This window comes from Tachysurus vachellii, chromosome 2 (assembly GCF_030014155.1).
Source record: "Tachysurus vachellii isolate PV-2020 chromosome 2, HZAU_Pvac_v1, whole genome shotgun sequence".
NCBI classification, from domain to species: Eukaryota; Metazoa; Chordata; class Actinopteri; order Siluriformes; family Bagridae; genus Tachysurus; species Tachysurus vachellii.
In genome coordinates, this window is record NC_083461.1 from 30,685,369 (window position 1) to 30,699,181 (window position 13,813).

Genomic DNA, 13,813 nt, shown 5'->3' on the forward strand with positions numbered 1-13,813 from the left:
GTGACATTAATTGCTCTTTAAGACGCGCAACGCTTAAGGAGCCATCGCTTTAATAATTTTCAAAAGAAGCCTGAGGCGACAGGACGCCAGAAAGAGTGGTCACTGCCGGCTGTGCCATCCTCTGGAAGAGGTTACTGTAACATGATGACACGGTGAGGTTGACTCGTAAGAGATACGGTGACAGGAGTCAAAAACAAACTCAACGGTTGTATCAATGCATCATTTTAATGCAGATTGGCATTAAAATAGGTGAGGTGTTGCTCAAAGCAGAAGGATTCAAGCAGCTCTCTCATTAATGCTTGCTGGCTAGCAAAGATGTGCTAATCAGCTCCTAGGAAAGGACAACTGAATTCATTACGATTTGTAAAGTTTGAGTGGAAAAAAGCAGGAATTTTTAAAAATATGTATTTGTATCGGTTTTTATCAGAAATGGCCATGGTACAATTTTTTATTGCTGATTTTTTTTATTTGTGATTATAAATGTTTGTTCATTTAAATGTATATCTTACAAATAAATATTTTATTTCCTTGTAAATATAAATGTTTATTCAATAAACAAATATTGTATAAATAAATATGTAAGTTGTTAATGAATAAAAAACAAATATTTAAAAAAATTTTAATTTAAGTCTGCATAGAAATATACTAGGAATCTTTATTTATTTATATTTTTTTTTTGAGCTCATTCATTTTTTTTTAAATCTGTGAAAAAGGAAAAAAAAACAGCCTTTTACAGATTGATTTTGTCCAATCAGAGTTTATTTTCCTCAGGGTCTGATCTGCTCTGTGTATGAATTCCAGCTGGTTAAATGTCATTAGTAGCTCCCAGAAAACAGCCGGCCGGATCAATGGCTCTGTCCCTTTCTAATTTTCGAGAAAATGTATACAGACAACAGCCATAACTGTCTACTGCTTTTCAATAAAATCTGAATAGACAACATATAATTAGCCACACGTGTCTATAAATACAGTGCAATCACCAGTGTTTGTCTCATTAACCCATTATTTTCTCTGTAAACCGATACCATCCTTACACACTACGCACTATGTAGCTTATCGTCAAGTCTAGGAGCTTTAGAACCGTCTTAAATGACACCTTTTACTAACAGGAAGTATATTTCAGGATACATGTTCACGTGTCTTTGCCCTGCCTGAGCCTAATTTCCTTCCCACCTTGTCACTCTTGTTATATTGTTAATTTTATCTTTTGTTTTGCTATCCCTGTGTTTTCCTTTTTGACAGGCACCGCCCCTAGCTGAGAGTATAAGCTTCAAGAAAATTCAGTTGCACAAGTTGAACTAATTTTAAAGATATTTGTAAGACATCTTGTCCACCATCTTGAATTTTTATCTGATCCATCATCAACATCTGGTAGCTCTGCCCCTTTCCCACTATGAGAAATAAAGTAAGTTAATAAAAAAAGATGCAATTGTAGTGTGTCCAACATTCCACACTTCATCCATCCACCCATCCAGTTACATAAACTTGTACTACTTCTTTTTTCAGTGTTTTCACACTCTATTCACACACTATTTATACTATACAATGATCTAAAAGCTTTCTGATTTTCACCTATACTTATAACATGGTTAAATGTATATATATATTTATTTATTTATACTTATGTTTTAGCACATATTACTGAGTGGATTCCAAAGAAAAAAATATAAAACTAAATAATAATAATAATAATAATAATAATAATAATATATATATATATATATATATATATATATATATATATATATATATATATATATATATATATATATATATATATAATTATTATTATTATTATTATTATTATTATTATTATTATTATTATTATTATTTAGTTTTATATTTTTTTTTCTTTGGAATCCACTCAGTAATATGTGCTAAAACATAAGTGCAACTTATTGGCTAACAAAATACAGAGTCACTTTCTAGTCATAACAACACTGACAGCCTATTGCAGAAAAAAAAAACTCAAAACAAGCATACGGTACAGAAGAAAACTTGTCTCCTGTGAACTCATTCAGCTCTGCACCTGCACGAACCGCTGCCTCTTCTTTAAAATACCTCTCTTCATCTGTCTCTTTCACCATGGCTGTCTGAGCTCATCAGCTTTCACTACGGAGAACGTCGCCAACTTTCCTGTGGTATAACCTCGGAAAGGAGACGCTAAATCTGGGAATGAAAAGACGAGTCTGCATCACAGCTAATGTGTCTGGGGCTCTGCCTTGACAAAAGTGTTAAAACAGAGACTGAAGCAAACAGCAGTGAGACAGAATAAAAGAGGTGTGTGTGTGTGTGTGAACACTATTTTTTTTAAAACATATATATTGAAATGGAGCGACAAAGACTCGGATAGTTCTGCAGTCATTGTGTTGTTATGCATGAGAGCACTAGCGCAGAGCTACGTTTTTATTTCAGAGCATATGCACGCGCACACACACACACACACACACACACACACAAAGCTGTGCCTGACCGCATACCTCCTGACACCTCAGGGAAGAGAGAGATGAACAAAGGGAAGGATGAAATTGAAAAAAGCACAGAAAGACGAAGACGATCGAATGTGACATTCCGAGGGAACAGGGGACAAAACCGGAGAGAGCGTGAAGTGATAGAGGGAGAGATATAGAACACGGAGGGATGAATATCAATGCTGAATCTTATTTAATGCCATTTCTAGGGTTGGGTATATATGTGGGTATGAAGTCACTTTTGTACACATGACTTGTGCATGTGTCTCCATGCGGTGATGTGTGTGTGTGTGTGTGTGTGTGTGTGTGTGTGTGTGTGTGTGTGTGTAATTTATTTGCAGATGAGCTTGTGTCTCACACTGTGGCAGAGCAAATTGACACGTCGCTCAAACCAGACATTCACTGAATAATAAAATTATAGCTGTTTGTGTGTGTATGTGTGTGTGTGTGTGTGTGTGTGTGTAGATAATGATGTGGTGATATGGGGCAGGTCCAGGGTTCTCTCTCTTTACAATATCACTATTCAACAAACCAGAGCAATGAATCGGGACCTTCAATGACCCAATACCACATGGCCAACTCTGTAACACGAGTCACTTGCATAATTATTTGCCCCCAGGGACTTTCATATTTTGTTACAACCAGGAACTGAAATTGTTTTCCTTTTGCACACTGCATAGTTCTGAATAAATTAGTAAACCAATCTGTTTATAGGGCTTCTAACGATAAAATCAACGAGGTGGTTTACTCGCTGGTTAAACTTCTTTTATATTGAGGATGAAGCATCAAGGTAAAAACAATAAAAGAATTAAAAACGACTATAGATCTAAATTCATCATGAACCAAAATGTCTAGCTTTCGAATGTCCTTGCGGACATATTGTCAATTGGACACAAAACTCCAGCTTCCATCTTGACATGTTATGTCTTTAAAGTTACATTAAATGGCTCTGGATATTGACTTCATTGTAGCCTGTGCTGAAACTCAACTTGTCGCAGCACCAAAGTGTCAAATCTCGAAGCGGTTGAGCCTTTGATTAGCTGAAGGTGGCTTAATAAACCTGTGCTTTCCGCTAAAGATTTATCCAGCAATACCACGGGTTCCTCTAATTAACATGCACTTTTCTCTCTGATTTATGTTTCATGGTGGTTTCTTTTTCATTTCCAAGCCTTTATAAGCGTTATTCGCTAGGATGGTCTTGTTGTACCCACAGATTGTGATGCTTTAATCTCTGTTCATTAACATGCCTGACACAATACCCCTCAGCAGTAATTTTACTGCTATGCTAAGCAAAACTAAGAAGGCATGCTAACACAAAAGAAAAGGTTTCCACAGGTTCAGTGCTAGTGCACTCTGAATAATAATTGCTCTCAAGCACCTCAGGAACAAGAATAGCTGGACACAGAGCTAAGAATCGTACACATCTAAATACACAACAATTAAAATTGTCTAATAGAAAAAGTCACACAATTTTAATTGCTGTGTGTGTGTCCAGGCTTTCAATTATCTCTAGATTAAGTCTGGCATACCAGAAGGGAGACACCTAAGATCCAATTAATCATCGGAATAAATCAGCCGGTTAAAAGACGTTAAGGAATTAGCAACAAAACTCCCACCGCACACTGGCTCGATAGAATTATCAAGCCGAAGTCAGGCCAAAGTCTTATGCTGACTTTCCGCCGACTCTTTTTTACGGACTTTTCAGAGCGGCTCAGCAGGTACTGTAGCTCTCACAAAGCGAGTTCAATTTGGTTCGCCATTACTGATTACCTAAGCCCAGGTAGCATAGAGCACTTCAAACACAACCTTGTAGCTCTTCCTACAAAACCTTTCATCTGTCTTTTACTCCTTTTCTATCCAGCACTCTCTCTCTCTCCTGTGGGTTTTAGCTACAGCCTCACTATAGTGACGCCCAAATGCGTCTTTTCATGGAATGATGTCTGGTACAGGCCAAAGTGCTCATGAAAGCCCAGTGTGTAATCCTTTAATGTTTCTGAGCTGAAGAAAAATAAATAAATAAATAAATAAATAAATAAATAAATAAATAAATTGTGCCACTTGAGTATGTCTGTCTGGAGCAGAAAATCCATTGATGCTACTATCTTTTATTATATCTCCCAAGTCAGACAACAAAACAAAAGGAAAACGAGGAAGTGATGTGACAATAAGAAAGCCAAATCACGACATCCGCATGGAGAAGGCTGGCCAAAACTCTTCTGAAAACTCTTCACAACTATGCATAAGCCTACTTAGCGAGCAGCGCTAGCTAAGCAAAAAAGGAAGTGAAAAACTCACGATCGCTGCAGTACGAGCCTCCATAGGACGTCATGCTACAGTCGCACGAGAAGCCCTCCCACTGCTGCAGACACACCCCCTGATTATGGCAGGAGTCCTCCGTGCAGGTGGTGCTGGGTCCTTCACACACAAATGCACACGTTAGCACATAAGCAATCAACCTACATTTACATAAATATTACTGACAAACTTTTGCATTTCTAATTCAATCTACATCCTTAAGTGTGTTTCGGCGCATCTATAAACATCCAGGTGCAAAAAATGGCTTTGTATCATGCTAAAAAATATTCAGGGTGGTGTTCATAAGGGTACATAACACCTTCATCAATCTCTCATAACAAGAGACATAAACCTACATACTGGCATAATATTTCAGTCAAGTATCAGATTTTTAGGGTAAAACATAAGAAAAGGGATCTATAACACCTTCATAAACATCTCATAACATTTCAGTAAAGTATCAGATGTTTGAACTACATAGCACTTACATAAGCCTTTCATACCATAAACTATCATAGACTTGTACCTAAGCTATGTAACATTATAATAGCTGGTTCCAATAGGCTTTTGGTGTCAAGCTGACATAACAGCAGTCACATTACATACAAACATTCATAACTACATAAACAACACAACTGCTTATTCCTACAAGCATCATAAATCACAAAGCTGCTTTAGTCAACTTTTTACTTAAGATGACATAACACTTACGTTACATTTGTGACTTATGGGACATACAGTATGTCCACTCGAAAACTGACATAAACCTACAAAGGCAAGTTAATGTCAAGATGATGTCACATCTTACCCAATCCCTGTGGAAGTTACTGTAGAATGATTATTAAGGAATAGAACATTAATATAAACCTGATTTGGTGTTCATATGTACATGCAAGCTGTACAAATCCATGAAACATATATGTTTGTTTGCCCTGAAAACAAACATATATATCCTCAAACATCAATAATAATAACTAAAGCATATCTTAATTAAACTTAATTTGTCATGAATGTAAACAAACTATGCAGCAAAGTATACAATAATTATTGCGGTTCATTGAAACAATTTAGGACACATTTATTTGATTTAAATCAAAGAAGGAAATGTCAGTGCCTGAAGCGTATTGCTAAAGCGACGTAGAAGAAACTGAGTCACTTCATGAAAGTCATTTATCTCCACCCAAACATTTTAGTTTTTTCCCTGTAATGGGATGGGTGCTTGAACAAAATGTCTAATTTGATTGGTAAAATATTATACAAGCCTGAAGAGCTCATCAGTCATACGCTAATTATCAAAAGATTCATCAGTATCAGTTAAAGGAGCATCAGTTAAACACGCTGTTATTTCTGGACTACCAGAAGGTCGATTTAAGCATAATTACAGCTCTATGACATTCAAAGTCCATTGGTGGGGTGTGGGTGGTATGATTGCGTTTTCTTCGTGGTCTGGAAAACTAACATAAGGACACTTTACCTATGAGTTAATATGATACTGTAAATAAGTGTTTCATGAAAACAAACATATATATCCTCATAAACATTTAAGAACACATTCCAACAGCTGTAGTCTGTCATTATCTTGATCATTTTTACATCCACGTGAAGGGCTATGATATGAAGTTATGGCAACTGGAAAAACCTGACACTACATAACACATACATAAGCACTTAATATCAACTGACATAAACACACTTATAACCACTTATTCCATTAGCTGTCAGCTGTCATAATGAATAATGTGTTAATGTTGATATCCAAGTAAAGGGACATAAAATGGAGCTATAGCAACTGGAACAACCACTACATAAGGGGTTCATGACAATTGAAAAATGTTCACTTATAGTCACTTATTCAAACAGCTTTCAGTCATTAAAATGATTATTTGGTCAATGTTGATGTTAAGTGACGTCACAAAGTGAAGTTATCACCACTGGTGACTTTTATTCTTATTACTACTTATTTTCAGTACACAACACCTAAATAAGCCTGTAATAACAACTGACAAACAGATTTTTATGAATTCTAATTCACACAGATCTCAGCTGTAATACAGTCTGATTTTGAAAATGACATAACACCTGAGTCAAGCATGTTGTTTCATGGCACTGTCTGGGGTGAAATAACATGGTGTGTCATAACAACTGACTTTGTAGCTCAGTGTACTTCTGGCATAGCTACATAAAGTTGACACAGCTTATATGACAGAATCTTTTGCTTATTCTAAACTGACCACTTGGTGTTAAGACTGACAGTTAATATCTATGTTTATAAGTATGTTATGAACACTTATGTCACACAATATGTCACTGTTATAACACCTTAATGACAGTTACATAATGACATACTTTTCTCTAACTCTAAGGCGGTGTGAGTTTGAGATTTATTATTTGATCATTATCATATTGTTATGGTGAGATACAGGAGGCACAATAAAGTACAGCAAAGTGCCTAGCTGTTGACAATCTAATGTAGTCTTGAAAGTGTCATAACACAAAATACATTACCCAAACTTACATTAACAAAACTTACACTTTTATCTTTATGAGATCAGCCTTTTTTTTGTAATTGTATAGATTTCATATGTCAGATGTCGGAATGGCCTTATATAAGCCTTGGTTCTATCTAAAGGTGCGACACAAGACAAAGAGAAGCAGTACAGTATCTAGCTGCATTTTGCACGTCCTGTAACACCTCAAACTGCAATCAAAGGCAGGTAACATCTGTTGCATCCTGATTTCTCTCTCTCTCTCTCTCTCTCTCTCTCTCTCTCTCTCTCTCTCTAGTACCAATGACGTTCATTGATAAAAAAGCACTGCAGGATTTATCTTGACGTATCTGTATAACAATTATGCTTTATAGATTTCAGATCATATAGACCCTATTTAACATCTCGGCAAATAAGCCGTTTAACCATCAGATGCAGGTAATAAAGTCCAACAATATCATCCTAAGACATCTTTTAAACTTTTAGACAAGAGCCCGACAACTGTCAAAACAAATAAGCGATATAAAATCCAATAATGTTTTCCATTTTAAAAGGCTGCATGAGTGAAGCTTAAGCACTCAATCTACTTTTAATACTCTGCAAAACAAAAATTACACGCTTGCTTTTGAGAAGATGCGTAAGGTAATCAGGTTGTTTTGATAGAGGTAGACAGAGGGAAAGCCGAAACGCGATCTACGGTTCCGTGGGGAAATCACAGTACAGCACAGCAGATTAGGGCTCCTGTGCTTAAATAAATAAATAAATAAATAAATAAAAACAATTCAGCATAGGTTGAGCTTACAGTTACAAATGAAGTCTGAGCACAAAGCTGATATTTTTGTCTAGAATATTGCTGGCTGAGTCCATTACCAAACGCCACGGGATTGGGGCAAACGTTAGATGGTGTGATGACTTTTAGCTGAGGTAAGGGCATTTTACATGAGCTCTTACCATTACGGTTATAAAATAATGGTTGCCCTTTTATGGTTATTGTGTTCCTCTAAAGATTTTTTTTGAGTGCGCCGAGGTGGTTTTTGTGCAGTTTGGTGCTTTTTGCTGACACCAGGGTCTTTGAGGACAAACAAATACCATGTCATATAACTGGCTGTGCATCTGTATAAAGTTTTGCTTTGTTGGAGTTAATGGAGAATTAAATAATAAGGTCAGCAAAAGTGGAATGTGATAAAATGAGGATTTATTGCATGCGTGTTATGTTTCTGACGTGTCCGCTATATTTAAATATTACGGGGTGGGAAAAAAAGTTTCCCAGGGATTCTTAAACGAGCAGATTGATGATTTTTTTTTTTTATTTCTTTCTTTAATTCACCCTTACTTGAAGAAAAAGCGAGTTCAGACCGCTAAGGATTATGGGTGTAATGAAAAGCAATACCCGAAAAGGTCAACAATCTGTATTACTGCAAATAATTAGCTCATCATGGTGTTAAGTCTTGTTTTATGCTCATCTCAGTTTTTTAGCCTTGTTACTTAGACTTCCATTCACACACACAGAAGACTGGACTGGACTTTGACTTGCCTGGAGGGCAAGAAAATGAATTTATAATTTGTCCAACCCTGATGTTATATCCAAATGCCTCCTTGCTTAACAAGTACAATGCTGTATGCATATGAATGAAAAGAAAGCGATTAAAGAGGACGCTCACCGTCGCATCCTCGGTCCACCTGGCCCACCCTGTGGAGGGCGTCTGCAATCAGGTCTGGCAGCCTCCCGTTCAGGTCCACGGACGCCAGGCAGCCCTGGTAGCCGTCCCGGGACGCAATCAGCTTGGGCAGACTGTTATACATCGTCTTCCCCACACCACCTATATAAAGCTCTCCTAAAAGTAGACAAAGATTGATTATTGACATGGTAAATTAAATTCAAAAGAAAGTCATCAAAACCGAAGGAATATTCTTAAAAAGAAACAAAAACCTGCCACATAACAGTATAAATTCTACACTATGTAGTGTTATGTAGCCAGTTTCCATGGTGACATTTCCAACAAGTACAGGACACAATTCAGGTTTCATTAATCACTCACTTGGCAAGCTATGTCACGTCATTACCATTAAGTCAGTTGTCTTAACCTACATACACTATGTCAAAAATCTCATATGATGAACACACCTGATCATGTTATATTGGAATCACAAGGCAGTATACATATTGTTATAACCATAAATGGAAATGCATTACACTTTATAATTTATTTATTAAGTATGATGAATTGCTAACATGATGCATTACAAGTAGTGTTCTTAACACATTATATTACATGCATAGTCCATGCTAAAAAGATGGTGGAAGATGGTGATATAAAGTGCTATTAGCACGTTAACTGAGTAGAACTGCATTATAAACAGTGCTACAAACTGTGACACCTTTTCATAAATAACTAACAATGTGAGTAACGTCTAATGAACACCTTATAACACATTGTGAATATTATTCAGTTATTTTCAGTAGGGATTTCACAGGAAATGCTTTTTAAGGCTTTGTATGTGTATTAATTCTATCAATAATACCTATCAATTGGGAAAAAGGGAAATGTCTCATTAGTGACTAGTAACGTATGGAATGAGAACAGTCATGTACTGATTTATGATTTAACAAGTCCTGTTAAAGTCCTGAGTTGCAGTGTGTCACAGATGTTTTCAAACTTATCCAAATTGTACAAACAGCAGCGTTCTGTCTTATAGATCAGGTAAAAGAGGAAGACCTGGTGGTTTTTGGTTTTTACAAAAAAAAAAAAAAGAAAAGAAAAGAAAAAGTAAAGATCATTATGATCTAAGTGCACAGTGACAGGGTTGGGTTCAATAACACAACAGTCACAAACAGAAGCTGAGGTACATGAGGCGTGACAACTGTGACTAGATGTTGAAAATGACAAATATGGATATCTTTACTGCCATCAGCGTACAAATACAGAGAGTTTCAGTATGCAGCTCTCCGTCGAGCTGTAATATACAATACACACATGATCACAATCGTATGCAAATTATATACGGTATAGATAGTGAAGTGCTATTTTATTAATCCTATTTCTTTCACCTTTCATAAAATGAAACCTTCATTATTGCAGAAACCTGCTGTATATCTGGTCCGCTGGTCATATAACGTCTGCTGTGATTTGCTCTAAGGAAGGTTTCTGGCTTATTCACAGTGTTTAAAAAGACAAACCATGGACAGTGACTTTATTCATCTCAAAATTTCTGTCCTTTTTCTTTAGATAAACGCAGACTACAACGAACTAAAACCAAAAAAATCAAAGAGACTATTATTAACAAAACACTAAAACATTAAGTACAAAAGAATAAAAACAATTAAATGTCAAATAATACTATTATTATTATTATTATTATTATTATTATTATTATTATTAATAAAAATAACAACAATAATAATAATAATAATAATAATAATAATAATAATAATAATAATAATAATAATAATTTTTCCAGTAATATTTATTTTATTATTTATTAATTTAATTCATTTTTATTTATTTGTCTGTTTGTTCATTGCAGTGAATCTGGAGCTCACGCCTCTGTCTCAGGCTCAGACCCCTGAAGTCTATTAGCTTGTGAATTAAAAGGGCCTGTTCATCTCATCACTGGGCCTCTCCAGTTTGCGTGATTACTGATCTCTCTCACTCTCACATCCTCTCTAAAGGACAGTACACTGGACTAGACACTCAAGCTAACAGCCTCTAATTGACTCGCAAGCAAGTGGCTTCAGTTTTCCATAGCAGAACTCTACACTTCATAACGACGCTGATCTCCAGCATCTACTTTTACATGTAGCCTAAAGACATCTCGGAGTTTCAGAAGCATTCATAAAACATTCGAATCATACATCAGGGATGCCGTAAAGCACATTTACCACCTATACACTATGACGCATTATAACACAGGCACTGTTATACTAAAAGAGTTTAGCATTAATATTAATACTCAAGACCCTGGAAGTAGAATAGGATATATATATATATATATATATATATATATATATATATATATAGGTAAAAAGACAGAAGCTATTCAAGGCTGTTTCTCACGTGTACTGTTGTACCGTAACCATCCGGTTGATCGTAGCGGTAAGGCCACCATTCCTAGATTAAACCTGTCACTCTGAACAGCTTGATATATCACCTTATGTTGTTGAAGTTTCTCAACCTAGTGACAGAAAACAGGCGTTTCAAATCTGTCGTCCTTCCATCACCCTTCCAGCTTCGATCACATGAGACGTTTTTATCGACCGTCCCGTGCAATAAACATTTATGATTGACAAATGACTTGGCAGGGAACTTCCTGCCAATCTCTTCCTTGCATTCTCATTGCAGCTGAAATGAAACTTTCCTGAGAATTTACTGAACAATTCTCAAATGTCTCTTTAATAAAACATAGAAGAAGGGATGTCATGCTGTATTGTTTTGATAAAAGAGATGAGTAACTTTTGTTCAACTCGTTTGGAACTTTGATATGAAATAACGTGATCGATCCCTGACCTCAAGCATCGTAACGGAGATGTGCGAAGAATTTTTATAATTTTTTTTGGCTCATATATTTTTTAGACATGAATCGATCAGGTCAAGATGAGATATAAAAGAGAAAAAGGAAATGATTGCTTTGTGTGTGTATGTGTGTGTGTGTGAATTATCGTTTACGGTGTTTCCAGCTATGGTGCTCTCATGTGGGCATTGATTTTAGGGCATTGAACAGAATTATTCATATAAAGTGGAAAAAAGAGCCCTGATGAGTGCTAATCAATTTATGATTTAGGTTTTCGTGAGCCAGCAAGCAAATGTAGTCATATAACTTAACAGTATAACTTCAAAAATCATTGTTGTAATGTAACGAAGTACAAATACTTCGTTACTGTACTTAAGTAGAAATTTCATGTATCTGTACTTTACTTCGCTATTTAAATTTATGTCAACTTTCACTTTTACTCCACTACATTTCCTAGATAAAATGTATACTTTTACTCCGCTATATTTCCACTAAGCATCTTCGTTACTCGTTACTACAAAATAAAATGAGAAGAAATGTGTGCGACTGCAATAAGGGAGGTTTGGCGAATCACTGCTCCTGGATTGCATTGCGCACGTCCGCACTCTCTATGGAGAAGCACAGGCACGCGCAGCGTGCATGCGCAGTCAGAGCTGGAGGCGTTTATCTATAACGTTAATCGGCTGAAAGCCGCAAATACGGCAAACAAAAGCAGTGAAAATTCACTATTCTTATTACCAGAGTTGATAGCACAAACAAAATATTAATGCAAACAATCCATTCAATACTAAATAAAAATAACATTTAATAACAATAACATTGGTCTTTGTCTTGTGAATATTTTTTATTAATGACTGCATTCATTGGACACAATGTTTGTAGAGAATGAACACATACATGAACTGATTTGATTCAAGACTGGCATCATTACATCATGCATAAAATTTTGGTGTCCACTTTTGCCATTTTAATAATACCATAACTTTTGGCTTACTATGTAGTCATATAATATATAATATAAAACTATTCTTGTTTTAAATTCTCACTGAGGGCTAAAACCCCTAAAGATGAAATCCTAGAACCGCCCCTGCTCTTATGCCTACTTTTTGCATAAAAAAGTAGTGCAAGAAAAATGAAAACGTCACATATTTTACAATCTCGGTAATAAAGTAATAAATAGGCAGGGCAATTTATGAGTTGAAATCGAACCGTTCTTTCTGAGCGATTTCTCTGGAACACACACAAATGACCACCCAAACACCCACACAGTCAAGTCTACACACACACTTACACACACCAAACGAGACCTCTAATCAATAGCCATTCTACAGAATCTCGCAGATCGATATCTTGCCAATTTGCCGTATTTGTGGCGTGTGGACACCAACCGCACAGTTGGTTAAGATAATCAATAAGCTTCTGTGTCACTGACTGCATACGATCCCACCATAGGAAGCTTTCCTTAAAGACATAAAGTATTTATAGGACTATACAATACAGGTATGTGGCATAAACCCACATAGAAATTTATAACAGCTTATTCCCACTGCCATCAACTTTAAATGTAGACTTCTGTATGAGCTAATCAGGGTCCGTGGTCGGATACAGATTATTAGGCATTATTTCATCTTATTTAATATTTAAAAGAAACCCGTTTTGCTCACATAACACACTAAAATATTTCTTACATTTCCCAGCTTGTTAGGAACCCTGGCGTCGGAGCGCAGGGTCAGCCATGGTACAACAACCTCTGTAGCAGTGACAAGACAAATAAAGTCCTGTGTGTAGAAACAAGTCCTCCATGAAAAAGGGCATTTACAGATAAATCTGTATTTTCTCATGTCAAAAATATCTGAATCTGGCACTTTTGAAATGAGCTACAGTTATTAATTATTATAGCTGTTATAGGGGTGTTATAATTCACATGTCTACCTCAATTCTATCTCTCTAGTTTGTTCTGCTGATCCCAGCTTGGTGTCCAACAATCGGCTGATTGCACCGCGGTGCAGATTGATGACATACTCAGGAGCCAAAAAAAGAGACGGGTTTAAA

The 13,813-nt window shown here is 36.1% G+C and overlaps 1 protein-coding gene across 6 annotated transcripts in view; it reads right to left on the reverse strand.

Annotated features, from left to right (window-relative positions):
- Positions 1 to 13,813, reverse strand: part of nrxn2b (neurexin 2b) — a 539,034-nt gene that overhangs the window by 202,496 nt on the left and 322,725 nt on the right. For all 6 annotated transcript variants that reach the window (XM_060864253.1, XM_060864255.1, XM_060864252.1 and 3 more), the window contains 2 exons: positions 8,914 to 9,087; positions 4,767 to 4,886 (listed from right to left, as the gene is read on the reverse strand). In XM_060864253.1, the coding sequence (XP_060720236.1) occupies positions 4,767 to 4,886; positions 8,914 to 9,087 (294 nt within the window). The remainder of the gene's footprint in view (positions 1 to 4,766; positions 4,887 to 8,913; positions 9,088 to 13,813) is intronic.